At 39.4% G+C, this 27,979-nt stretch overlaps 1 protein-coding gene and 1 long non-coding RNA gene across 6 annotated transcripts in view; both read right to left on the bottom strand.

Annotated features, from left to right (window-relative positions):
* The window catches only part of neto1l (neuropilin (NRP) and tolloid (TLL)-like 1, like), a 68,620-nt gene extending 56,136 nt beyond the window's left edge, over positions 1-12,484 (bottom strand). For 2 of the 5 annotated variants that reach the window (XM_044103857.1, XM_044103858.1), the window contains exons 1-4: positions 11,702-12,465; positions 11,189-11,248; positions 10,946-11,080; positions 9,073-9,321 (exon numbers count right to left, since the gene is read on the bottom strand). In XM_044103857.1, coding sequence (XP_043959792.1) covers positions 9,073-9,321; positions 10,946-11,080; positions 11,189-11,248; positions 11,702-11,729 — 472 coding nt within the window. In that variant the 5' untranslated portion in view covers positions 11,730-12,465. Of the gene's footprint in view, positions 1-9,072; positions 9,322-10,945; positions 11,081-11,188; positions 11,249-11,701 lie in introns of all 5 variants that reach the window. The other 3 variants (XR_006369420.1, XM_044103856.1, XM_044103859.1) reach the window with 3 other exon arrangements.
* A 12,095-nt stretch (positions 12,485-24,579) lies between these two features.
* Positions 24,580-25,834, bottom strand: LOC122824181. Its single transcript, XR_006369457.1, has 3 exons — positions 25,406-25,834; positions 25,000-25,323; positions 24,580-24,921 (listed from the first exon to the last, which is right to left on the bottom strand). It is a non-coding gene; the product is annotated as an uncharacterized LOC122824181 (long non-coding RNA).
* Between the last annotated feature and the right edge of the window lie 2,145 nt (positions 25,835-27,979).

Here is a 27,979-nt window from a genome sequence, read left to right as displayed (position 1 = left end):
CTATACAACCTCATATGGTAGAAATGAAATCCATTAAACCATTAACACACTTCTTTGTGATCTTTTAACTTGACTCTCACAGCCCAAAATGTGTTGATATTTCATTAAAATATTTAGTCTGCTCTTTCCATTTGAATTTTGTGTAAAGGGGCATAATATATGCACTTCTTTTGCACTTCTTTAGCTTTCTGGTTAAATCCATGACTGTTTTGTAATTCTAAAGTGTTGTGAGGATTACTGACATCCCATATTTCATAATCCCATCATGGTCTTGCCCTCCTTCATTGCTGGATGTTGACTTGATTCTCCTGGCAGCAAAACAAACGCTTTCCATTACCTATTAGATTACACTGATGCCAAATGTAATTTAGCTCCCTCTGGAATCAAACATTTGCTCTTAGATGAAAAGCTGGGAATGTAGAACTTGAGCCAATGCCAACTAGCATATAAGAAAATCGTGGAGCAAAGTCTTGAATCCAAAAGCAGATCATTCATACTTTGAATATTTGCTTGTTTTGGCCAATGCATCTACTTTTTAAATGAGAAAAATGTCATCTACAAAAAACAAAAGGAACCACTTGTTCTGTTCTCAAGTAAAAATGACTTTAAGTTATTGCTGATGGGCTAGTCCCCTAATGTACAGATAGATAAATCACACAACTTAGTATGACTGCTAATGGTAAAAGCAGGGCTCTCAGCATGACAGCCTCAGTGATACACTAATGAAAAACAGCCCTTAGCAGAATAAGGGGAGTAAAGAAAAAATGTTTAAAGACAATTTGAGGTTATTGCAATGCAACTCAGACAATAAAGACCATATATTTAGTCTATACAATATGTTGTAGCTAACACCTTTAAAACATAATGATGTACTCTGTTAAAGTTTGAAAAGGAAAGATTAAAAAAAGGTTCAGACTGAAGGGGAACATATCATACAGAATCACACAAGCTTCCAGGAAATAAAGATGATGCATATAGGTGGGCATAGCAAATACACATCTGAAGTGTTATGTGTAACCTGCAATTAGTAATGGACTTTTATTTTTGCGGGCCCACTTCCTGTTTGATTGCCTGAATTATTGGCGTTGTTACCTGGATGTCACCGGGATTCTGGCACAGCTGATTGTGGCTAAGCATACCCACTCTCTTAATAAGGTCGGGGTTTTTTTCCCTTTTGGATCAGATCCCCATTAGGATCTGAAGATGGCGAGCTAAGGAAAAGAACACTGAACTTAATGATTTTGCAATTAATTTATTTTGAGTCAATTGTCTTGTCTCATCGTGTTGCTGTAATTGTTGTTTTTATACAAACCACTTAATATATATATATATATATATATATATATATATATATTCACCAAAACTAAAAACACTGCCTCCTGTTTTCTCCACACCTCGGGCTCCTAAAAGAACACTCTTTTGATGCTGCTTCTGTAGCCGCAGTTAGCTGCCTAGCCCATAACTGTTACATATGCAAACACAGCATTCAAATCCAAGTGACCGTTCCCCTATGGTTTATGTTACAGTTGATTCCTAGATAACAGTATCCTGCCCTGATTCCCACAGCATCTGCAGCTGAACAGCAGGCCTGCCACAGAGGGCCAAGGCGGTAAGCAGGCTGAGCTACTGACAGATCTTTAGGGTAACTGGCTGGAAGCTACTAAAACAGCAAGAGAGGCAAATATTAGCCACCCTCCCAGCAACAGACTTTGGTTTCCTGAGTGAAGACTCTGAAATGCTAACAAACACACTCTCATGGCTGTTTTGCTGAGTTAGGAGAACAACAGTTGTTATAAAGTAAAGAATGTAAAAGATGGTGATCTTAGCAGAAGAGCAAAATAATGCAAAACTCACATGATATAGACAATGCAAAACTTCGTAATGTATGGATGTTTTTACTAGCTTTACAGTTTATAGTGTGTTGTCAGGTCAAGCTGCAGAGCTTCTACTACTAATGCTGGCAAAATCTTTGTGAAGATATGTCATAAGTAAGTTTTAGAATTAAGGAAATTTAAAAGTAAATGTAAACAATTCTTTGCAAACAAGGAAAAAAGGTAATTTCCTACTCATCGTAACACTAGAGTGAATAAGATCTGTGTCTAGAGGAGATCAATCAGGTTAGAGTCTCATAATTCTTGACTTCAGTGTGGTAGCAGAAGTATTCATAGCCTTCACAAGTTCAGAAGTGCTTACATTGTTTTACAAATACTCTACTGTGAAGATTTTTTTTCTTTTGTTTATAAAGGATAAAACTGTCTTGCAATGGTAAATGACAAAGGTTACCAACATACGTATTTTGCATTAATGCAAACAGAAGAAGTTGAAAGAGGTGTGACAAATTACAATTTGATATATTCACTTAATATTTACACCACAAATGATAAAGACTACTTTGTTACATTAAAAGTGACTATGCACTGGAAGACATTTCTTAAGCTCCTTCCCATCATTTTAAACTGAATGGTACTTAAGATCTGCAATAAAGTTCAGTTAATAGATTAATGCATTAGAGATTCTATAACTAACTCACCTTAATATGTTTTTATAAAACATAACTTTTCATTTTGCCACAGCCATTCCATGCAGTCTAAGTAATTTCCTCCTTTGTGCTTTTCTTGGATCTGTCATCATTGGTGGAGAAGGTTGAAATTAATATCCTGGAAATGTGTACAACAAAAACCTTAACGAAAACTCTGAGTGCACAGCAAATGAATATCCTGAAACTCCCTTCCAATGTTAGAAAACAAGAGAAGCCCTATCCTGCTCTATTGAGGGTTGAAAACATCTGATCAGCATCTCTCTTAGCTGTGACCTAAACAAAAGTGTAAGCAAATACTTTGGAGCACTTCAGAAAAGCATGTAGACATCAATCATATGGTTTCAATCCCTATAAATTGCAGAAACCTCTAAATCCTTCACCAGAAAGTAATGTTTTTTTTTTCAGAACTAGAATTGGGCAACAAGGACGGAAGGAAAGATGGATGGTTGGACAGACAGATGAATGTTTGGAGCATGGTTTAAACCACCTAACACGTAATCAAACCAACCAACCAACCAATCAAACTTTTCTATAAACTGTTGATAATAAATAAATTATGCGTTTCCCTTCGATTCCCTTTAGCTGATTGCTAAGCTAAACCCAAAGGAAATAACATGTTAGGAAAAGCAAATGAGTGCTCGGGTTAGAAAAACTAGAGAACTAGTGTTCTCTAGTTCTATGCGTCTTTGGGGCATAGCTTAGATAGAACCTAACAAAGGATATCACAAACTCTTCTTGGGAGCCATTTTGTCTTGCTAGGTCTTAAAGGTAGCATGTGAAATGGACCAGCTGTATTTTGGGATTAATAAATGGAATTCGTGAACTCAACTCACTGGCTCTTCTTTAACCTCATGCATCAAGAACTCAGCATGGAGCACCCGACACTGACAAGCAGAGACTGACATCTATCTCCGTGTCTATACACAGGTAGAGGCACAGACAAATCCTAAAGCATTCTGACGGGGGCCAAATTCGTTAAGGCTCCATATCCGCATAGCAGTCACAAGAGGGTTTATGCACATGCACCAGCTCCGGGTTGGGCTGGGATCATGAGGCTGCCTGACACCTGCGAAAAAGACTTTGGCTCTGATCCGGTCCAAGTCGGGACCAAATCTGCCTGAAAATGAAATAGGAATTCTGTACTTGTGCCACATCTGGCCCAAATGCAGTATTTATAGCCAATGTGAGCCAAATTTTTTTTAAAAAGAAGAAACAAAAAAACACTCCTATGGCGGTGAGAGAAGAAAAGGAGTACTGTTATCTGAAAAAGAAAGAGCAAAGGGATGGGTCAGGAGAGACTGGGTAAAGCTGACCTCTTCCACAGCTGCAAGACGTGTGATTGCAATACTAACTTGCTCCTATCTAAGTCTTTTTGCAGTAACACAGGGGAGAGAAAGGAGAGCTCAAATGTTAACACCTGTTATCCCTTCCTTTATACATAAGAGTGTAGTTATTCTTCTAAAATTGAGGCTGACAGAATTCTAAAACAAAAAAAAGCTTAAAGAAAGTGCAAAAAAGTCAAATGGGAAAGTGTGTACTCTTTGAAAACAGCTCGAGTATTTTCTCTTGAGCATAGAAAATTAAAGACACTCCCTTATAAAAAGGCATGTCATTCTGAATAATCTAGCATAATAATAGAAATAATAGTAGCAATTATTGGAAAGAGAGATTTTTTTATAATGTTTTTGTTCTGAGATTTAATGAGATTGACTACATTGATCCAGCTCATTCAGCGAAGTTCCAAACTATAAAGTGAATCCTTTCCCTTCCAATTTTTACCAGTAGATTTGAGTTTACCAAATGAACCACACTGGAGCACGGCTGAGATAAAATAAACTGAACCAATTTTGAATCAATACATTTACTTCAAAACAATAATCAATGACAATCTATTAAACCTTCCTCGTGTTAAAGCCAAAACTAAAATCAGAGCTTTTATAGTACAAAAGATTGATTTTGCTGATGAATATCCCCCATCCCTGCTTGACAAGCTGCAGTAGATCACAAGTCAAGTTATAAACTGCATTAGCCTAAAGGACATACAGCTTTATCAACCAGCCCCTTGCTTTGCCTATGAACAGTCCACAGTCCTTGTAGATAAAACATCAAATTGAACTTTGTGCAACAGTTAAACTATTTGTACAGCAAAGTAACATTCATATATTCCCTGGATCCAGATATCTCCACTTGCATGTCCTGCTCTTCTTCTGGTCAACTGAAAAAAAAAAAAAAAAAACTTTTCTGGTCAGAAAATATCTGACAGGACAAAAAGTACACAGAGCTATGGATCAGCAGCGGTTCCAAATGACCTCAAATATGCTGTTATGAAGGGCTGAGATAGCTGAATCTTTTACACTTGTGGTCTCACCCCAGTAATGCTTGGCTGGCCGTTTTGTGAGCATGTCCAAGAATACCGTGCAGGAATGTGCAAAGAAGATGGACACCATTTACTATACAAAGATGTCCTGCAGCAGCACCTAAAGAAAAATAACCTCCCAGAAAAGCTTGGGGAAGAAACAAAGCATAAAATAACAATAGAACTGTGCTATGGCTTATAGCATACAAACTGACTTGGGTCTGCTGATTAAGCGAAATCTTGAGCCTTAAGAATCAGGTTTGTGGGTCACCAAATGACCTGACCTCTGATTCCAACAAGATATACAATCACATTCTTAAGGATGGATTGCCACACATTGTCTGAAGATTACAATACAAGACAAAATCCCTCTCATGATAGCACCACATAAGATATCGTTTCTCACATTTTCTTACAAAACAAATAAATCACATGAATCCCTAAATTTCCCTCTTTCTCTCTCTCTCTGTCCCTCTCTCTTTCTCTCTGTCTTTTACAGTCTGGTAAAGGTCCTTATCCACTGGGAATCTCAAACAGTTTGTACAGAATAATTAAAACAAAATGAAACACAAACAATAAAATGTCACATGCTGCCACTGGCCTTTGGAGGGAGATGTGAAAATCAGAAGTTGCCTGACTTTTTATCCGGCCACAGCAATGGTGCTGCAGAAGTGGGTTACTTCCAAGAGCTACGAGTCAATCTCCATGGTTCAATTTCCAATTTCCCAGTTTGAGCCCATCTAGGCTCAATATCATGATGCTGGCTTCTTGATGATAGGCCCACTTATCCTATTCTAGCCATAATCCTAAATGCCAATTGACTCATTTTATTTCAAAGTGCAGCTTGGATGGACTTTTTCTCTTGCATAAGTCAGTCACCTTAATTTCGAGTCGTGATCAGGTTTTTAATTATTAGGAATTATTGCATAACATCATAAGGGTGTTAATAAGTTTCAGTAATACTTCTGGCATTTTTTTCATATAAATGAAAATGTTTGATTTTTCTTTTTATATTTTTTAATCACCCATTTAAATAAAAGTTTTAAAGGTGGATTTAAATTTTTGAGAAATAAAAAACTTTTTAATCAGGTAGAATTTAGGACATCATATTTAAAGTACCAGGGACAGACAACAAGTATCACCCCAAATCCTTCACAAAGTGCTCCTTGGAGGTATCTTTAGTGGCAGTGTTTGACTCTGCAAATATGGCTGAAGGTGCTGGGACATCTTACTAAATATAAAACAACCTAAAAATCACTGTGCTTTTCAAATGTTCAAATAGCCCTAGGATCGCACATATACACTTGCATACTTCCACCACAGTTCCTGGGTTCTTTAATTTCTCTACTGAGCGTACTGTATTCAAGTCTTGCACTTGCAAAAGTCCCTGAGATAATGTAACGCATTTGTTTTCCTCTGAAGTTGAAGTCTGTCAAGAAAAACATAAACTTAACTAAGACTAACTTAAAGGAATAGTCTGATGTGTTATTCCACTTCCTAATTGCTAAGAGTCGGTTAAATTAAGTTAGTGGTTAAATCAAGTTAGTGCTGTAAAAAAGTTAAAGGCTGTTATTGCAAATTATAGGTAATGTTTGACTTCTTATAACTGAAGTTTTTAATTTTGAAGAATTCTTTCAGCACAAACCAAAGGAATGTTTATGGCAGGATGGGCAAAAATGTAAATTTAAATTATGCAAATTGTGGTTTAATTCACAGTCACTAAAACATGCTAGTTCACTAAAATAATTTTTCTCCTGGGCCAAGGAGAAAAAAACAAACTGGAATCTTGTTCAGTGGTCCAAAGTTCTCTTTTCACAGAGAAGTAAAGTTTGCATATCATTTGTAAATTAAGGCAGCAGAGTCTGGAAGAAGAGTGGAGAGGGACACAATCCACATGGAGAAACTTCCACAGTCAGTGATGACATCTGCAGGTCTTGGTCCACTTTGCTTTCTGAAGTCTACAGTCAACAGAGCTATTGACCATGACATTTTAAGCACTTCATCATTCCTTCTACTGACATTCTTTATGGAGATGCTGATTTCATTTTCCAGTAGGAATAGGCTGCCCACATTGGCAAGGATACCAAAACATGTGTGTCGATGAAGTAATTCATGCAAAAGGAAGCCAAACCAAGTATTGAGAACAGAGAAATGAGCATACTTTTCTAAAGCCTGACATTTCTGGTTAGATTTAAATTAGTTATTGCTGTCATATAATATTAAAATTTTCAGACAATGTGTCTATGTTATTTAATAGAAAACTAATTTATATAAGGATACAATCTACAACTGAATATACATCTCATCTCAAGTTAGATGTTTGCAGGGAAGAACACAGCAAAATAAATATTTCAACAAAACATTGTCAGTGAGATTGTAATTGGTGGATGGTAGAGCACTATAGGGGTGGAGATCCAGAGAACTCTAAGAAACTGCTGCATTTTAAAGCATTGCCCACTGTGAGCACTTGGTATTTAAAGTCATTAAGGGCGTGTAGCTTTGAAAAATTTGAAATTAAAGAAAAAGGAGGAAAACGGTTTCTAAAATTTCTGAGGAAAGAAACTAAGAGATTCATGTCGCCTTTCTTTGCCACTACATTCCCATTCATCACAGGGCCATCTGAAAAGGCGTTGCTAAGAGAACAGCTGCAGATGCAAGACACTATTCATATTCCCAGATTTCAGAGTATCAGGTCGAGTGAATTCAAGACTTTTATCTTCTTTAATTATGCAAATTATACGCCACAGATATTTTCTATCAAGACAAGAGACCTTTTTCTTTTCTCTCAGCAATTTTTTCAATGAGATGCCCAAGTGAAGCAGAGGGAAGAAACAATCCTTGAAATGCACATTGCACAAAAAGTGGCATGGCTTATTTATCACTGCAGTTCGTCAATTATAAAATGGATGGATTTTTATTAATTTCATAAAACTGAACTTAAGATTTCTTTGCCTTCCTGCTAAATCACATTTGAAAACACAATACACAACAGCATAACACTGGGACTTTTATTGGGGCTGCATGAAATGGACAGATTTCATTGCTACTAGCTGCACCACTTCATAGTAATTTGCCACAAAGGACTCAGGCATTCTGATTTCTCAATAACAGCAGTCATTACCAATAAATCTTTAGTCCCTGTTCTGGCTCAGCCGCTTTCTCCTCAATAGCCAGAAGGTGATTCCATGTTTATTGAACAAAAGGTCTTTGTACTCCAAGCATGTTCATCACATAAATGATTGACAAACCCTTAATGCCCCATAGCATTATGTCCATGAAGGGGCAGAAGAGACATAGAAAGGCAACCTTGGGATTTTTGGCACTTTGCCTCTCAAGAGTCAAAATTTTAGATATTTTTTTTTAAACTGAGCAAAATGCAAGTGAAGGAATATAATAACTACGAAACTGTCTGCCAAACACATTCTAAAACTGTGATTGATGTGGATAGTAATAAGCTGGCGATGATATTACTGTATACCAAGTTTTTGACAAGAGACAAAACCACTACTTTCTTTCATTGTACTTTTTCAGTCACACTAGTGTGGAGTAACTTCTCCAGAGTTTCTTATCTGCTTCATAATGCAGTGGAGAACTGCCACTCTCACTTCATCTTGCCCTATCCATGGGTTTAAAGAAGGCTAGAAAACCTTGCCTTCACTCACAAGAAAGACAAAAGATAAGCGCCTTTCGCAAAAAATAAAGAATCTGCCTGATATCCCAAATGAGTCCCACCTATCACTTCAATTAAGACAAAACTGTCATCCCGGTCCTTTTTTTATTTCTCCTTGTTTACCTCAGACCACATACTTTGTCGAGTGAGAAAAGCTAAGCAAAAGAGGCATATGCAACCAAAGTAAAAAATGGAGAATAAAGTTTATGCAGGCGATTTTTATAAACTGGAGAGTGTGATGTTTCTCTCTCTCAGTGCCAGAAACAACAAATTGGAAACTACCTTGCAAATCCTATTGCAAGCTTACCAAGGACTTGTACCAATGGTTGAGCAATGAATTAAAAGTATTAAGAGTCTCCCAAAAGATCAAGAAAAGCAACAGAGGGACTGAGGTTATGGGATGTATTTTTTCCCTTTTGTTTGGAGTCTATAAACAAAAGGGAAATAAAAGCAGAGAAACAATTACGAAAAATGGAAATGCTTTAAAAAAAAAACACACACACATACCTGCTGTGAAGTTGTAACTTGCTGAAAATCCCACCCCTTCCAATTCTCCATCGGTCACAAATTTTATCCACAGGTATCGGCCACTGCTCTTGATATCTGGTGGGCTGTGCTGACCGCAGTACCGCCCAAGTATCGGGGAGAAGCCAAACGGTCCATCGCGAACCTCAATGTTGTCGAATTTACATTCCCAAGAGGACTCAATGGAATAACTGTCCTCGAAGTGTAGATCAATGCACTGTCTTGGGGGAGCTAGAAAATAAATTGAAAAGTAATAAGCACAAAGTATCGTTTCATACAGTACAGTCAATATTTCCATTGATATTGATAAAAACTCTAGCTGTTTAAGTAGCTTGGGGGTAATTAGATTTTCTACAAGCTTTTTGTGACATTGAAACACAATTATGTTTCTCATCAAAGCAAAACCTTTCTCACCAATCAGTATTCAATTAAGTTATTTGTGTTGAATACAAACCTGAGTACTAACATTAATAACCTCTATGTTTGAGATTGCTGAAGCAGGACAGAAAGTATTTTTTGAGTTGCCATGCAGCAACTCAGCTACAAAAGCACTGAAGAAATGCTCAGCACTCTTGTATTGTTTATGTGGTAGCATTTTGTGAACTTGGTAGAAAAGGACATTTGTAAACAAAGTGGATATATTCTACTGGCTAACTGTTAGCACTGAAAATGTACACTTAATTTAGAAAGCTGGTCTAGATATGATCATCCAATCCAAATACCTAAACTGATCAAACTTGAAATGGATAATTCTATGCCATATATTTTCTTTTCTAAATCAGTATTTTACATTGGAAAATTAGACAAATATAAATTTACTTGAAATATTCTACACAGATTGAATTTTTTCTTATTAGAAAAACATCTATATGGAAACAGATCACATCTATAAATATGTAAACAGAAAAAATGGTTTTGAAAATATTTCAGGGTTCTTTTCAACCCAGCATGTTTTCATCATCTCGTTACAGGAAGTGGTTGTATTGTAACACCCTTATTCTAATTCAAAATGGATCTTCAGGTGTGACTAAAGTTAAATGGAGGGTATTGCGCATCTTCCTCAAACATAGTGCCATTTTATAGTACAATCAAGTAGCTATGTTATGTTCAGTTGCTAATAAAAATAACTTGACATCGCAATTTGACACATTGAAAATGGCCTGTCTCTTTAAGAAGCTTGTGCTCTTTCTGATACTCTGCCTTCGGCACATAATTAAAACATTGCTCCTCCATGATATTGTTAACAACCATTCTTAGGAGCATTAGGCTGAGAAGCAGTTTGTATGATGAGCTCAGCAGACACACAGTTCCACCAGGTGTTTGTCAAACGCTGCTGCTACTAGTCAGAAGAAACTGTGTGTGGGAGGCGTGTCATGGGGGGTGGGAGCAGCTGCAAGGAGGAGCTTTGTGAGAGCAAGCGCTTAGGCACCCCCAAATGGCTGTCATGAGAGATTAAAGGATTTCTCAAACATGCATGAAAGAATCAAAGCAACACTCCACCGGGTATGTTTTTTGATGATAATAATAATAATAATAATAATAATAATAATAATAATAATAATAATAATAATAATAATAATAATAATAATAATAATAATAATAATAATAACTTTATAACATGGCATAAAGCTCAAAAAGTCAATTTTAACATAATACCCCACTGGTCCCACCTTAAAGTTGTATCTCTGTTTGGTAATACATCTTTCTACATAAAAACAATTCTCTATGGGCATGTCTTGCTAGACGTTTACTCAAAACAAAAATGATAGGAGTGCTCTATTTGGGGGGAAATCACATTAAAACACCTGGTGTTTTTATCTATTTCCTCTATTGTGTGTGTCATGATCATATTCACCTTCAAGGATATAAACGCACTCTGTGTTGGGGGGGTATTTGTTTGGGTAATTGGGGGAGGTGAAGAGTCCTCCTTCTGCTTCTTTTACCCACGCTCCACACTGACCTGCAGGCTTTACTCCAGAATTGTTTCTCACTAAAGATTCATACAAAAACAAATTTGAAAAAAATCAGTGATAAATGAAGCTTTGCAAGGACCATATATATGGGGTATAAAAATATTGATTTTTGTTGTTGAGATTACCTGTAGCCGTATCCTTTTTTGTTGCCCCAGACAACCCGAGTATGAGTAGACTTGCCACAACTGTAAGATCAGAAAGAACAATACATATTTTATTGTTTGTCTCCTTTTTTTCCCATTTTTTTGAGGTTTGAGACGGTTCAGATTCCTGATACTGGCTCACTTCAGCAATGTGAAAAATTCTTTTATTTTTTTTTACACACGAAAGATGATTTTTCAAAATATAACCAAAAGATAGGTTTGAGACATGCTCAGTAATAAAACAGAATTACTTCTCTTTTGAACTTGTTTGATTTTAATTTTAAATATTTAAAAGAACATGCAGCAAGAACTTGTTATGACCTTCAATGGTAAAATTGCAGGCTGCAAAATGCAGCCTTACCATTATTTTTGCTAAGAAATGATTTCAGCTTGATTTGTTGCTGGGATACTTAGTGTTCCTTTTCAATTGAGTTAATGGTTTAAAGAAAAATAAAAAGACATAGGAGCAAATGTGCTTCTGTTATAGTGTCTTACCGTGAAGGAAGCTGTGCCCATGCACCATGTCTGTTTCTTTCACAAACGGCTTCACACTCAACTAATTCCATTTAGATTTAGAAATACTTGAAGAAAAAAAAGTCAAAGATGAGAAGGATTTTTCTTGCTAATTCACACTTTTATAAAACCTCTTACCGGAAGAAAGAAAGAAAAAAAAAACCCTCCTTAAATCTGTGAAGTTGAAGAGAAGAAAAAAAAACTCATAAGAATTAATCACCAGTTTCATATAAAACCAAAAACAGTTCCGATTTCCATCCAAACGCTTCTAATGCCCCTTGGTGCTTTTGATGCACTGAAAGGATTAATAGTCCCTTCATCAGCCCTTCTCTAATCGCTCCACATTTGCGATCTTCTTTAGGGAGAAAAAAAAGCCTCGTTTTGTCCTCTTTGGTCCCTATATCAGGAGCGGGAATCCTTCAGAAGCACACCAGACCGCGCAACACTCATCTCTGCGGCGTTTTCTTTAGTCTTCTGGAGTGCGTAAAATTGTCCAGAGGAAAAAGAAAGACAAACGAGTTGTGTAGCCTATATAATAAGTGGGATTTCATGCGGCGTTTTTTCTCAGAAGGTTGTCTGTGGTGATCTGAGTGCGCCTCTCTGCATTGGCTTCTGTCAAATGGAGAGTCAGCAGGGGTAAATGCGTGATCTCCCTCCTCCTTTCGATTCTTTCCTTTTCTGCGTTTGGCACCGACTGTTTAAAGATCCAATGCGCCACAATCATCACGTTGCCTTTCACGCGCGCTTTGTGAACTTCTACCACAGCATGCTGCGGGATCAGCTGCACGCGCGAGAAACAAGTGATAAACAAAGCAAAAACAACAATAATGCACCGCGGTGCGTAAGTGCGCTATGAACCCCACGAAAATGCACGTACACACACACACACACACACCTACACACACACACACGTATATAAATATATATATTATCATTTAAAAGATCATTTCACAACTATTCCTTCTTCAAATCAAAGCTGAACGTAAACACTTTTAAGGTTAATTGTAACAATAAATTAATGTAGGTGCATTTCAGCAAATCAGAATATAAGAAAATTTAACAAAAAAAAAGTCTTATACATGAACATCCTTCACATTGTTAAATTTAAACCTTTTATTTCAGTTAATGGGGATAATTACAGCTTACAGGCAGTGCCTCCAAACATTTTAATATTTCATAACTAGTGTAAAAAAAATTTAAAAAAAATGCATGAACTCCTGGACTACTGAAGTGTGGCATGGAGGCAGTGGAACCTCTTGGCTGGGTTGAGGTGTTGAAGATGACCAGGTTGCAGTGATTGTGCGCCAGCAAGTCTGCACTGCTGGTCAGTCAAGCACAGTGGTAACCAGAGAAATTAGAGAAAGTAGCTTTGTTTGTGTGACAAGTGCCAGGTCCTACTGAAAAATAAAAGCAACAGTCAGCAGAGGTAGCTTGTCAGCAGAGGAAAGCTTGAAGTGCTTTTAAATTTCCTGGTGGGGGACTGCTCTTTGGATTTGATGATACACAGTGGAGCAATGGCAGCGGATGAAATGGGTCCCCATATCATCACTGACTGGGAAAACTTCAAGTATGATTCATCTGAAAAAGAAAAAAAAATCTTGGAACACTGAGCAGTTCCAGTTCTTTCACTATTTGTCCCATTAAAATGTATTGAAACTCTACCCCTGTTTTAGGTGTGTGTTGAGGATATATCTTTGTGTGTGGTGTCTCATAAAGCCCTGACTCTTGCCTCACTTCATGCTTTTCTAATCTACACAAAGTTCTTGGCCAGGCTTTACAATTGTTCCTGCTGCTTGTGCATATTTGTACAAGACTTTATTCTTCCACTCAACTTTTCATTATTGCGCTTGGACATAGTAATTCTCTAGAAGAGTGCTGTTGTTGCATTTAGAAAGTTGTGGGTTAAATTCCAGCTTCCTTCTTATTTACATAACATCCTTTATCTAAGATTTGCCACACCAAGAGTCAAACATTTATCCAACTGGTTGCAAGGTTTCATGAGGAAAATGTAGATCAGCAAACAAAACAATCGGTGAATAATTTGTCACTATTCCATTAGTGTAATTCCTGTAAAACTAAAAAGAAAAAGTCTGGAAAAGTATTGTGTTTTGAAAGGACAACTTGGCTGAAACCTCATAAGAGTTTTTTTTTAATTATTATTACTTGCATGGTCAAACATGGGAAATGCAATAGAAATAAATTATTTTTGAAGTTCAGCTCCCATAAAGAAACAAAAATAAGCAGATCTTTAATTTATCAGAGCAGTGTGAATGTGTCAGTTTCATTTGTCAATACAGCCTCTCTGGGACGTATCATACAACATTTAACTGTTCTTGAGCTTTGGTGCAACTCGGCTCTTGGTTTACAAGAACAGTGTACTTTCCACATTTCTAAACTCTACATGAAAAAGTGGAAGATTAATGATGCTGGATAAGAAAGATCACTTTTTACATTTATTTTTTTTATCTCAAACTTGTGAGATTACTGTCCCAAGACAATCATGTCAGAATGTACCTATAGGAGTGTAGCAGCTCTCACACCTGATGACAAAGCTGATCAGAGGGTGCTCAGGGACAACTCAGGGGCTCGGGAGCCCAAAAATAGTCTTGGCACTCAGGAGACAATATCCATCTTCTGATACTCCTGCTGCAGACGCAGCATTGGCCTAATGCTCTCTTTGCACATACATGGTTGGTTTTACCTCACCAGTTTTGATCAGTGGAGGTTTTTGTGTCAGAGTACAACTTTGTCTTCTTAAATCCTTGTGGTATTTTTTTTTGTAAAATATAAACGTAATAGCAAAATTCATACCTAGGAATTTTAGTTTTTACATTGTATTCTTAAATTGATTCAGTTCGGCAGCAATAATGCACACCTTGCAGGTGCCACACTGACTAAAATATACATATGGGGAATCTCAGGGCTCTTTTCATCTGTTATGGACAGTGATTTAAATAGACTTGGGATTTAGGCCCTCCTTCAGATACATCCACACCACATACACACATACATGCATACAAAACAAGAAAAAAAGTTGCTACCAACTTTCCTTTTCTCTACTTTAATAAATTCAGATAAATCTGCTGGGTAGTCAAGATTGTTAATCATCATTTGGATGAATATAACTGGGATGCATCTATCTCTCGAAACCTCATGCTTTACTTGCATCCAGCACACAAGGGAACCATTACACATCCTGTGCCCCATCACTTGTTTTATTTTCTCCAAAGAATATTTGTCTCCCTATCGCTGGATATGTTGTATTTGCTCAAGCCCCCTTAGACATTAGAACTGATGAAGATAGATCCCACAATAACAAGTTGGCTAATCTGTTATGTTTTCAGAAAAGCAAAAAATATTTGTCATTGTGTCCATTTGGCTGGACCAAAGTCTGGTGAGCACATCAAGTATGCACCTTTAGTGTGACGCTGCCAGTTTTCCTTTGTCAATGTAACAGGGGACAACCCTAAAGTGGATCAATTCTTAAGCTAATGCCTCCTGGCCAATGGGACTCAAATTAACCCTATTAGTGATGCATCAAGCAATGTGCTGACCTAAAAAAAAAAAGAAAAAAAAGGAGAGAGGAAAAAAGTATTTGTCATTCAAGGTACCTTGTTGTTAATCAAGTAGAACCCAGCACCAAGAAACGTTTTTGTATTTTGTTTTGCGGCCATGGAACAAAGTCTGTGCTGCTCTTTATGCTGCATTAGTTGTCTGGGTCTGTGTAGATAGACTGCATTTATCCTGGCTGTGCACCTGGAGCACCAGAAGGGAAAAAATGCCATCAAATGATAGTCACATAAACTACCTGTGGCATCATTTTTGCTGAGCCACTGTTGTTGGTTTGAAATTTGTAATCCAATTTCAAATCCCTTGGTGTTCTCTCTTTCTCTCTCTCTTCTCTTGCTGTCTCTCACTTTCTGTCCTTCTTCTGTTTTTTTGTTGTTTTTTTTTTATCTAGGATGCTCTCAAAAAAACATTAAGGTGTTTTGAATTATAAAACAAATGGAAATGTGCATAAACACTCTTAATCACACCAGTAAAAGGATATAAATGTTCATAAATCTAAGGAAACAAATGTGCTGGTCCTTTTCAAGCACATTACTGTAATTATTTTGTGAAGTACAATAATATAAATGTAATCACTAATCAGACGCACAGTAAAAAATCTATTTGTAAAGCTAATGCTGGATTTCTAAAATTATCAATAATTTAATAAGCTAATTTGATTTTATAAACTAGAGGAAAAAAAGTTCCTTATTATAGGATCCTTTTGTAATAATCTGCAGGTGTTTTAACCTTTAGGTTCATTTGGCTGTCCATTCTCTATTGTTTATTTATTTAGATCTCATATTTTAGCTTATTTCGTTGTGTTAGTACTTTCATGCTTTAGCTCTTATTTGTGCAGTTGGAGTTCTCTCTTTAGATTATCGTTCCTTCTGTTTATTTTGCCAGTTTAAGTTTTTTCCTTTAAATTCTCTGCTTTCTTTATCTTTCACCTTTCTCTCTGCCTGCTGGCTTGCTTCCTTCTCAGCTGTTTCCTATCCTTTAATTTCCCTCTGCCTGCACTTTCATTCAGCTGTTTTCCATTCTTATCTGATTAGCTACTTTAGTTTCTTCGTCACTTTCACCTCTCCCTCAGTACTTAGGCTCTTTAGTTTGTTCCAGTCCTCAATGGCTCTTTTTGTTAAATTACCCATTCTGCCATCTGTTTTGTCACACTCTGCTGTCTGTTTTCTAGTTTTCACTAAGTCAAATACCATTGTCATGACCTGTTATGCCTGCAGTTTGGTCCTGCCTTTAAATCTACAAAACATAACACCTGTTTAACATAGCAGACATAATAATTTAACATAAACTGTCAAAACCAAAGCTTGCAGTGTTTCAAAAATGTGTTCACACGCTGTAAATTCTTTCACAATTTGTAATATGACCACCACAAACTAAAGTGTATTTTGTTTTGATAGAAGTGGTTTAAGTAACACAAAGTAGTTGATAATTGTGAGGTAAAAAAAATGGCTTTGTTTCTTTACTTTTTTACATCAAAGAAACATTGTTAGAGTTTTAAAAAACTTTAACAAAAAAAATGTTAAAGTGTGATGTGCATACAACTCTAGCTTTATCTTAAAGGTTGTTTTCTGCTGGATGGTGAATCTCCACCATTTAGATTTTATTGCTTTCTACCAATGCCTATTGAGAAATAAATGCTTCCTGGAGGCGTGGACTCAGAACTAAAATTGCTTTGTCTTTCTATAGATTATGGACATCTGCAAATCTGTGTCTTTGATGCTTCTCTGATTAGTATTTTTCTTGAAGTGAGGTTATGATGGACTTGAGTTGTAAACCCTTCATTAATAGATTAGACTTGACAATGTATATTTTCAGACTGCTTTCTTGGCAAAGCATTTAATCAACAAGCAGCTTGTGGCAATCAGTATTATCGCTCAAAATTAATTTTAAAGAAAAGAAAAAGGTTAATTGATGTGTGTGCGTGTTTATATTAATTAATGCATTATATTAACCAAGCAACATAACAGAAAATTAGTTTTTTAAAAGCTTTGTATTTTACATGGTTTTTATATAAAACATTGTATGGTAGTTTATGCAGAGGGATCTGTATGTCAGTCTATTATGCATTGGTTTTACAGTGGGCAAATTAGCTAGGGCAAAAAACCCCAAAAAACAAAACTACTCATTCCTGGAAACCAACACTTCACCAGCTGTTCTCAATGTCAGGTTGTTGCTTTCTTTGTTTGGCTGATTGACTTCCAGTGTTACTTTTGAGAAAATCTTCTCTTGAAACGATCAAACCACTTACTAATTTTTTTTTCTCTCTAAACTGCTTCTCATTTTGCTTTCTTTTTGCGGTGCAGCTCAACTGTCAATCATGGAGGTATTATCCATCCAGCAATTACTTTCTCTACAGAAGGGCAGCTGCACCGTCCATGAGCCTAAGTATCTGCTAAATTGGCATGCTTGATTTCGGCTCTAGCTATAGCTCTGGGAGGAATTTAGGGTGCCATTGTACACCCATTTTTCAGCACCCCTTCCGATAGTTTCAGCATGAAGCAAGCAATGATTTTTCACTCTATTTGGGCTAACATGCCTTCTACAATCTGTTCGCTGCAGGAAGTCCAATTCCCCTTGGTTAAACCAACTGTGTAATTTGTCATTTGACCTCATTAGCCATTTAGGCAGGGTGCCATGGACACCATGTAGTGGCACTTTGTAAGCACCAACAACAGCAGATAAGGCATAAGGGAAGTGCCTTCGCTATTGTCCCATTTGTGATCCAGGTAGAAGGCAGAGAAAAAATTATATTTGACAAAGATGTTTGAGGAGAGATCTTCCAGGTCAGTGAAGATTGTTTATCTGTCTGAAAGATAATAGTTTGATGTTTTGTTTTGTGGAATCTTTGTTGATCTTTGAGCATTTATATTTAGATTTTTTTGTTTCTCTGGTAGGAAATATTTTACTATAACCCCACAACCTTTTAAAATGTCTACTTTGGTGTTTTTCAATGTGGTTACGTCTGTCAAGTGGTCGATAAAAATCATATGAACATTTCTGGATTCAATTTGAAAAGAATGGTTTCAGATTGATGGCAAGGATCATCCTCCGCTCTTGTTACGTAACACTGATTTATTGTTTCTGGTGGTTTCTTGGTCATTCTAGCACAGTGCTATCATTAAAATAATCAAAACCACGCCAGTTTTTTTTTTACAAACAGTAAGTGGAGTCTATATAAAAATTGAGAGATTCTTGCACTTCCTCAGCTTGTTTTAATTGGAAAAGGAAATACCATCGCAAGTTTGATAAGGATAGCGTTCTCTACCATAAGGTAAATGATCAGATGCAAAATGTTCAACAGTTATTAAAATATCAAAAAATAAATCTTCATACATGTTGATGCTAGGACTATTTTTATACATGTAAACTGTTTTTTGAAGTACGAGCTTAACTATTTTGGCAGAGAATAAATAAACAAGTTATTCTCATATAAATTTTTACTAAGCTGTAGTTGATTTATTTTCTTTTTTCTTGAATTTTCACCCGCAGTCTGATAGGAAACAGTACATACTGAGTTTGTTTATGTCCTGGAAAGCTGGCATGCAAGGAGCTAATTTTTGCTGCTATGCTTGCTGGGTTCTGTGCAGTATGAGAATATGACCTTTCATATTTACCCCAGTGTCTCAAGATAAACAACAGTTGTAGAGATCCTTTCACACTTAAACATCCCTGTGAGGCACCTCACTGTGAGAGCATGGTACATTTCACTCAGTTACGAGGCACTGATTTCTACCACTGTTGAAAATGTCACAGTGAGGTGTACATTTCCTCTGAGGTAATAGGTCAAGATGAGTTCAGAAACTCTTGCTTTCTTGCTTTACAGAATAAATGTCAGGTAGAGTGAGAAATTAAAAATATATATTTAACAGTGCCAGCAATCATGGACTTCAAGAGATGTGCAAGATTTATGACATTTTTATAATTTAAAATGTGTCCAAGAATTTCACTGTGAAGCTTAAAAATACTTTTAGCATGACGGAAAACTCATTTATAGTCTGTCTGCCAGACTCTTCTCTTCCTACTTAAATGATATCAGTTATTAATTGGTCATCAATATTCAGTTTATAATAATACAATCACATGACAAAAAAAGCCAGCGAAGCTATGTAGTCAATATTGGAATTTGGTGACATCTTCAGACAGCAGTAGAAGCTCATGGAGAAAGTGGAGGAGCTCGAGCTTTTCATGGATTATCTGGCTCAAACGTTACATACTGCAATTCAGGATGAATATTGGTCTATAAGAAGCAAACAAGCAGATTTACAGATTTCTTAGAAGGGGATGTGATGACATATGGGTCTATGAGTGAATGAGAGTCCAGACCAAAATTTTTCCAATATGGCAGCTGAATATGTCATGTTTGGGTCTACTTTTCTTGCCCACATGCAGAACACCACAGGGAAACAGATAATCAGTAAAAATGGTTTATTGAATGTTCAGGAAATCTGCTGAGGGTTATTGCTCCAGGAACTGCAGTTTTCGGGGAATGCGGCAAACTACGGAGACAACAGAGAGATGGTGAGTTCGAGGGCGTCGGAAAAAAGGGGTGAGTGAATGACACGGACTAATCTTACTTGTGAAGTTGATGGTGGAAGTCCGGGAGGGCTAACTGTGTGGATCGAGGGGATTCAGTCCAAGAGGTCTTCTGAACGGGTCCGAGCTATTCGGGATTGGTTGGATCCAGGAGCAACAGTGGCGGCGGGGAGAGGCGGACCGATGGGCTCTGGCGGGCTGGAGACTGAGGAGAGTTCTGACTGACGTTCGGCGTCTCAAAGGGAAGACACGGGCTTGGGCAACCAGCGGATATTCCTCCACGGCCACGAGGAATTGGTTCCAGAAAACCGGAAGAACCAGTTCCTTTCACAAAGGAACTCAGCGTCTCAAGGAAGACACCTGGAGGAGAACAACGAGAAGAATCACTTGAGATATTTCTCAGGAGAACAAAGAGTTTTCACTGTAGGGCTCTGACTACCATTGCTGGCAAACACTCAGGCGTCGAAGCCCCGTCAGTCAGCTCCTCTTGAACTCCAGACATAATGAGGAGATGTTGAACAGGTGTGCTGGCGATCACGCCTCCGCCGGGAAAAACAGTCTCTGGCGCTCTCTGGTGGAAAGTTAGTGACTAGCCTAACCAGAACCCAGAAACAAAAACCCCAACAACCCCGGAATCCAACAGTACCCCCCCCTCAACGGTCGCCACCTGGCGGCCGAGAAGAACAAGAAGGAAGAGAACTACGGTAATCACTAATAAGAGACGGGTCCAAAATAAATGAACTGGGAACCCAGGAACGATCCTCCGGACCGTAGCCCTCCCAGTCGACGAGGTACTGCCAACCACGACCTCGCCGACGGGAGTCCACGATCCGGCGGACAGAATAGGCCGGATGGCCATCAATGTCTCGGGCGGGAGGAGGGGGCTCGGAAGGAGGGCACAGATTGCTGGTTTGAACAGGCTTAATCTGCGAAACATGAAAGGTAGGGTGTATGCGCATCGTAGAAGGGAGGCGGAGACGAACTGCAGATGGGCTGATTACTGTAGTTATCTCGAATGGGCCGATAAACCTGGGAGATAGTTTCTTCGATATGGATTTTAGCGGGATGTTGCGTGAGGATAACCATACTCTCTGACCTGGAGTGTAGCTGGGGGCCGGGATCCTCTTGCGGTCTGCTTGGCGCTTGTTTTGCTCCGCTGTGTGATTAAGGGCATGGACTGTACTTCTCCAAACCCTTTGGCAGCGACGGATGTGTTGTTGCACCGAGGTCACAGAAATGTCCTTTTCCTCAGAGGAAAGCAGCGGTGGTTGGTATCCAATGGAAACCTCGAATGGTGAAAAACCTGTGGCAGCAGAGGTGTGACTGTTATGAGCATACTCTACCCATGGTAGGAATTGACTCCAGTCCGCCGGGTTAGTTGAGGTGAAGCAACGGAGGGTGGACTCCAACTCCTGGTTCATGCGCTCAGTTTGGCCATTAGTTTCAGGGTGAAAACCTGAAGTTAAGGAGACTTTAGCACCAAGGGCAGAACAAAAACTCCTCCAGACCTGGGAGATGAACTGAGGCCCCCGGTCCGACAGGATCTCCTGCGGGGAACCATGCAAACAGAAAACATGTTTTACGAGCAACTGAGCAGTTTGAAGCGCATTGGGTAACCTCCTGAGTGGAACTAAGTGACAGGCTTTTGAAAAGCGATCAATGATGGTGAGTATCGTCGTCATACCTTTGGAGGGAGGTAAGCCAGTGATGAAATCTATGGATATATGGGACCAGGGGCGACTGGGAATGTGTAGAGGTTGGAGGTAGCCTGAAGGAGGTCGATGGGACGGCTTGTTCCTTGAACAAATGGAACAGGCTAAAATGTATTCTTTAACGTCCTTGTGTATGGACGGCCACCAGAACCTCGCGGTTAATAAGGGCAATGGTGCGACTTATGCCCGGGTGGGCAGAAAATTTTGAAGCATGAATCCAATGCATAAACCGGGCTCTAATCGTGGAGGGGACGTAGATCTTGTTAGACGGACATGACTCTGGGGTGGGTTCAGATTGCTGGGCCTGTTTAATCAAATCCTCAATTTCCCAAGTCACCGTAGCCACAGTGCAACTGGGGGGAAGAATAGATGCAGGAACCTTATCAGTGTCGTCTGGAGAGTGGACTCGGGACAAAGCGTCGGGTTTAACATTGCGGGAACCGGGACGGAAGGAAATGCTTAAATTGAACCTTGAGAAAAAAAGTGACCAACGGGATTGACGTGGATTTAACCTCTTAGCGGATTGGAGATAAGATAAATTTTTATGATCAGTCCAAACAAGTACCGGATGTTCCGCCCCCTCCAACCAATGCCGCCATTCCTCCAAGGCCAGTTTGATGGCCAGCAATTCGCGGTCACCCACGTCATAGTTGCGCTCCGGGGGTGACAGTCTACGGGAAAAAAAGGCGCACGGGTGAGTCTTGTGGTCAGAGGCTGAAATTTGAGACAGCACCGCCCCTACCCCAGAATCAGAAGCGTCAACCTCGACAATAAATTGCCTCGTGGGGTCTGGTTGAACTAGCACAGGTGCTCTGGAAAAAAGACTCTTAAGTTTCTCAAAAGCTTTGTCTGCTTCTGTGGTCCAACAGAAATTGATCTTGGATGACGTCAGGGCTGTTAACGGTTGGGCTGTCTGACTGTAATTTCGGATAAATCTGCGATAGAAGTTAGCGAAGCCTAGGAACCTCTGGAGTTGTCTCCGTGTCTCGGGAATGGGCCAGTCCAAAACTGCCCTGATCTTCTCCTCCGTGGGCCTTATCTGTCCAGCTTCTAGAACGAATCCCAGGAAGGAGACAGACGTTTTATGGAACTCACATTTCTCTGCTTTAACAAAAAGTTTATTTTCCAGTAAGCGTTGGAGAACGAGCCGAACATGTTGTTTGTGTTCTGCAAGGGTCTTAGAATAAATGAGGATGTCATCCAAGTACACAAAAACAAAAACATTCAGAAAATCTCTTAAAACGTCATTGACCAGAGCTTGGAAAAATGCTGGGGCATTCGATAAGCCAAAAGGCATGACTAGATATTCGAAGTGACCGAGGGGTGTCTTGAATGCAGTCTTCCACTCATCCCCCTGACGAATACGGAGTAGGTGATAGGCATTTCTGAGATCTAATTTAGAAAAAATGGTTGCGCCATGGACCGGTTCAAAAGCGGAGGACAGCAGTGGCAGGGGATACTTGTTTTTTACAGTGATCTGGTTAAGCCCACGATAATCAATGCAAGGGCGGAGAGAGCCGTCCTTTTTGCCCACAAAAAAGAACCCCGCCCCTAATGGTGAAGAGGACTGGCGGATAATGCCGGCAGCTAACGAGTCCCTTATGTACTTCTCCATGGTTTCACGTTCTGGTCGGGAAATATTATAAAGGCGGCTAGAAGGAAGAGGTGCTCCGGGAAGGAGATCTATTGCGCAATCATAAGGTCTGTGAGGAGGAAGAGAAAAGGCTTTGGTTTTGCTGAAAACCGGAGCTAAATCGTGATATTCAGGTGGAATTGTGGAAAGGTCGGGAGGATCCGCTCGTTCCGGCTCTGCCGGTAATGGATCTGGTGGAACTGCGGAAACGAGGCAGGAGGAGTGACAGGACGTGGACCACGATTCGACATGCCGGTTAGCCCAGTTAATGTGCGGATTATGTCGCTGAAGCCAATTGAAGCCGAGGATTATAGGGGAGTTAGCGGAGGGAAAAACAAAAAAAGAAATTAACTCTCTATGATTCCCGGAAATGACTAAATGTATGGGCTTGGTCTGATGGGTGATCTGAGGGAGCGTCTGGCCGTCAATAGCGGTGACTCGAAGAGGAGCGGTGAGGGGAATAGTTTCGATTGCCAACTGCTGGACTAAAGTGGTGTCTATTAGGTCCTGCTCACAGCCAGAATCAACTAAAACAGCCAACGGGAGAGATTTGTCATTATGGATCAGGGTAGCTGGAAGTAGCAGGCGAGGGGAGGAATTATTCTGTTGATGGTCCGCCACCCTCCTCGCCCCTACTGGCGGACGGAGGGTTTAACCGCTCCGGACAGTGAGCGATAAAATGACCGGAAGCCCGCAGTAAAGGCATAGACGGGAGGTCATTCTTTGTGTCGCTCCTGCGGGTTAGCGAGTTCGGCCGATTTGCATAGGCTCGGTTCTGAGGGGAGAAACTGGATCGGCTCTGAGAGGTAAGGGAACGGCGGAAACTCTTACGGGAGTCTCTCTACGACCTCTCTCTTTAGTTCTGGATCGTATTCTTGAATCTAAGCGAATTGTAAGACTTATTAGCTCTTCTAGGGTCGCTGGTTCATCGAGCGTGGCTAATTCGTCTTTGATAGATTCATTCAAGGCATGAAAATACGCACTCTTTAAAGAGGCACTGTTCCAGCCGGAAGCTGCGGCTTTTATTCTAAATTCGATGGCGAAGTCGGCCACCGTTCGCTGTCCCTGTTTAATTTTCCATAATTCTCTGGAATGGAAAGTCTTATCATGGTCGTGGCTGAACACCTGCTGAAACTCGTTTAGAAATTCCTCAAAAGTGCAACCATAATCAGTGGGCGAGGGGAACCTGGCCTCGGCCCATCTCAGAGCTTGGCCCGACAAAAGAGAGAGTACGTAATCTTGGTGCTATCGCGGACGAAGCTTTGCGGTGAGTGATTGAAAATTATGGAGCATTGTAAAATAAAGCCCTTGCACTTGTCCAAATCCCCAGAAAATCTCTCTGGCGTCGGTGGACGGATCTCCGAAAATGCGGAATGGGCTGGAGGATCCGGAGCCGGAGCCGGAGCCGGAGCCGGGGTAGGTTCGGGTGCTGGAGACTGTGAAGCAGAGTTTTGCAAGAAAGTCATTAATTCATTCAACCGTCGATTGGTCTCGATCTGACGGGTATTAAGTTCCTGGAGGGCTGATTCATGGGATTGTAACAGTGAATGTTGCTCTGCAAGAGTTTTCCTAATGGTGTCTGCTGGACTAGGATTTTGGCCTGAGTGTTCTGTCATGTTTGGGTCTACTTTTCTTGCCCACATGCAGAACACCACAGGGAAACAGATAATCAGTAAAAATGGTTTATTGAATGTTCAGGAAATCTGCTGAGGGTTATTGCTCCAGGAACTGCAGTTTTCGGGGAATGCGGCAAACTACGGAGACAACAGAGAGATGGTGAGTTCGAGGGCGTCGGAAAAAAGGGGTGAGTGAATGACACGGACTAATCTTACTTGTGAAGTTGATGGTGGAAGTCCGGGAGGGCTAACTGTGTGGATCGAGGGGATTCAGTCCAAGAGGTCTTCTGAACGGGTCCGAGCTATTCGGGATTGGTTGGATCCAGGAGCAACAGTGGCGGCGGGGAGAGGCGGACCGATGGGCTCAGGCGGGCTGGAGACTGAGGAGAGTTCTGACTGACGTTCGGCGTCTCAAAGGGAAGACACGGGCTTGGGCAACCAGCGGATATTCCTCCACGGCGTCACGAGGGAATTGGTTCCAGAAAAACCCGGAAGAACCAGTTCCTTTCACAAAGGAACTCAGCGTCTCAAGGAAGACACCTGGAGGAGGAGAACAACGAGAAGAATCACTTGAGATATTTCTCAGGAGAACAAAGAGTTTTCACTGTAGGGCTCTGACTACCATTGCTGGCAAACACTCAGGCGTCGAAGCCCCGTCAGTCAGCTCCTCTTGAACTCCAGACATAATGAGGAGATGTTGAACAGGTGTGCTGGCGATCACGCCTCCGCCGGGAAAAACAGTCTCTGGCGCTCTCTGGTGGAAAGTTAGTGACTAGCCTAACCAGAACCCAGAAACAAAAACCCCAACAACCCCGGAATCCAACAGAATAATTCATCTCAGAATGTGACTCTTGCCATATTGCCCATATTTCATGTCAGGATGGCACATGAGATGCTTGTTTTTTTCTTCTATTTTTTTGGAAATATTTTTAAAATCTATAGTAGCTATTCAGATTCCAATTTCTTGTACTTTCTGTACTTTTTGGAATTGTGAACTTATCGTTCAGACTTAAGATACTCATTTTATCTTACATCAGTCTAACATGTAAAACCCACCTGAGACAAAGCATGCCTGTGTGTTTCCATTAAAATAAAGACAAAATTGGATGGAGCCTCATTGTTTAATCTGCAACAGAGATTGTTTTGCACTACAACCTAATTAGAAGTTGTATCAGAAAAGTAAAACAACAAAACCCTTCACTATATAGTTTATAACTGCAACTCAGCAGTGTAACAGAACGTTCACTCTTTAATTTTATGCAGTTGATTCAAAATCCAATTGTTTTGCATTCTAGCCATTAGGCCCTTTCTTATCTCATCACTGCAACACTTATACAAAAAGCCAGAGAACACAGCAGCAGTAGAGTAGATCGAGAAAATGTGGGGAAAGAGGAGTGGGGGAGCGCAGTAGAGTAGAGGAGAAAAGAGGAAAGGTAAGGAGAAAAGAGAGATGATTAATGACAGCAGCGGAAAAGATAGCCGAGGTGGTTTGTGAAATTAACAGAGCCCTAGCCAACAGGAGTCCATAGGGAATATAAGGTACTCAGGCTCATACCAACACAGACAAAGCTACTGTACGATTACCTGTTGAAGGGTTCACCAGCAGCTGGCTAGGAAGAATAACAGAGTATATTATAAAATAAATGTTAAACAAATAAAAAAAAAAAACAAAAAAGAAAAACTCCATAAAATAAGAACGAACCTGACACATTTAAAAGCAACAAACTTGTATGGTTAACAACAAGATTTGTGTTTCACAACCCTGGAGCTCAAGGCACACCGCTCTGCATGTCTTAAATATTTCACTGCTTCGACACACCTGATTAAGATGATTGCAGTTCAGCAAAAGCCTGTTAATCAGCCATCAATTGAAGTGTGTTTGTGTAAATATTAACAGTGCAGATATTGAGGAGAGTTTAGGACGAAAGTAAGCAGGTCATTTCTTGCATATTTTACGTGTTTGCAGCATGTTTTACCCAGAAATAAATGCAACATGAAAGCTCATGTTGTTTTGCACATAAAATATTCCTGTTATTTCCTTATTTTAAAAAAAAAATGGTTTTACATTTGTTTTTCTACATGAATAATGTTTTTAAGACTCAGTTTCTATTAAACTACAAATTTGTAATCACGAAATTATAGAAATAAAAAAAAACACCTATGGGCCTGGCTTAGCAATGTTGATTGGAAATCCAAATACTCTCTAGTGTAGACTAGTATTCCTATTATTTACCCAAAGTCAGTTATTTACCAAAATAAAATATATCTACTAGATATGATTTACATATTATTCTGGTGAGTAATCGTCAAAAGTAATGCTTGTGAAAATATTCATAGCAGTCCACTATACCCTCAAATTCATATCTTTGCTGTATAAGGCTTCAATCAATCAACAATCAAGCAAATTTTATTAGTATGGCAAATTTCAGCAGTAAGGCATTTCAAAGTGCTTTACATCATATCAAACACAGAAACACAATGCAGCATAGAATCAACAATCAAAACACAACATTAAGTCAAATTCCATCCATAAATTTGTAATTCATTACGTTTCAAATACAATCCAAAAGAGGTGGGTTTTTAGTTGCGTTTGCATCCATCAAAGGTTTACCAGTTACGCTCCTACTGTGTTATACGGAAAGAAAAACCTATTGGTATTTTTATTCCCACTCACGCTCACAATCACGCAGCTTAAAATGATGTAAACATTATTTCAACGGGCTTCCGGCCTTTAACAGCTATCATCATATCATAGTGAAAAAAGTCCACTGCACACAACATTTCTACCAACACATGACAGTTTATTTTGCCAAGCAAACATCATATCAAAACTCTCTTTTTCCCTAAGGGGTTTCTTTAATAACTTGGGTGTAATGTAATTCTAACTTGCACTGTAGAGGAGTCCTCACACAACAGGAATTCCCTTTTACCACCACAAAAATCAATACATCCAACTGTGCTACAAGGCAAGTAATTCTTGTGTTTTAATCAATCTTTTCAGCATTCAATAAAAGCTCATCATGAAATCAGCTGGAACCCATTATTCTGAAGAAGGATAATGCTCTGCCAGCGGGACATTTGTGCTCACAAAATGGATTCATTATTTGCAAATAAAGCACTGTCATTCCTAGCCCCCTTTCCCCCCCAGATAACTTATGGATATGTGTGAAGCAGTGACCTTGTTTTTATATCACAC

This window comes from Gambusia affinis, linkage group LG21, assembly GCF_019740435.1.
Source record: "Gambusia affinis linkage group LG21, SWU_Gaff_1.0, whole genome shotgun sequence".
In the NCBI taxonomy this organism is placed as follows: domain Eukaryota; kingdom Metazoa; phylum Chordata; class Actinopteri; order Cyprinodontiformes; family Poeciliidae; genus Gambusia; species Gambusia affinis.
Note: the sequence above shows the minus strand (reverse complement) of the source record. Positions and strands in the feature narration are given on the sequence as shown.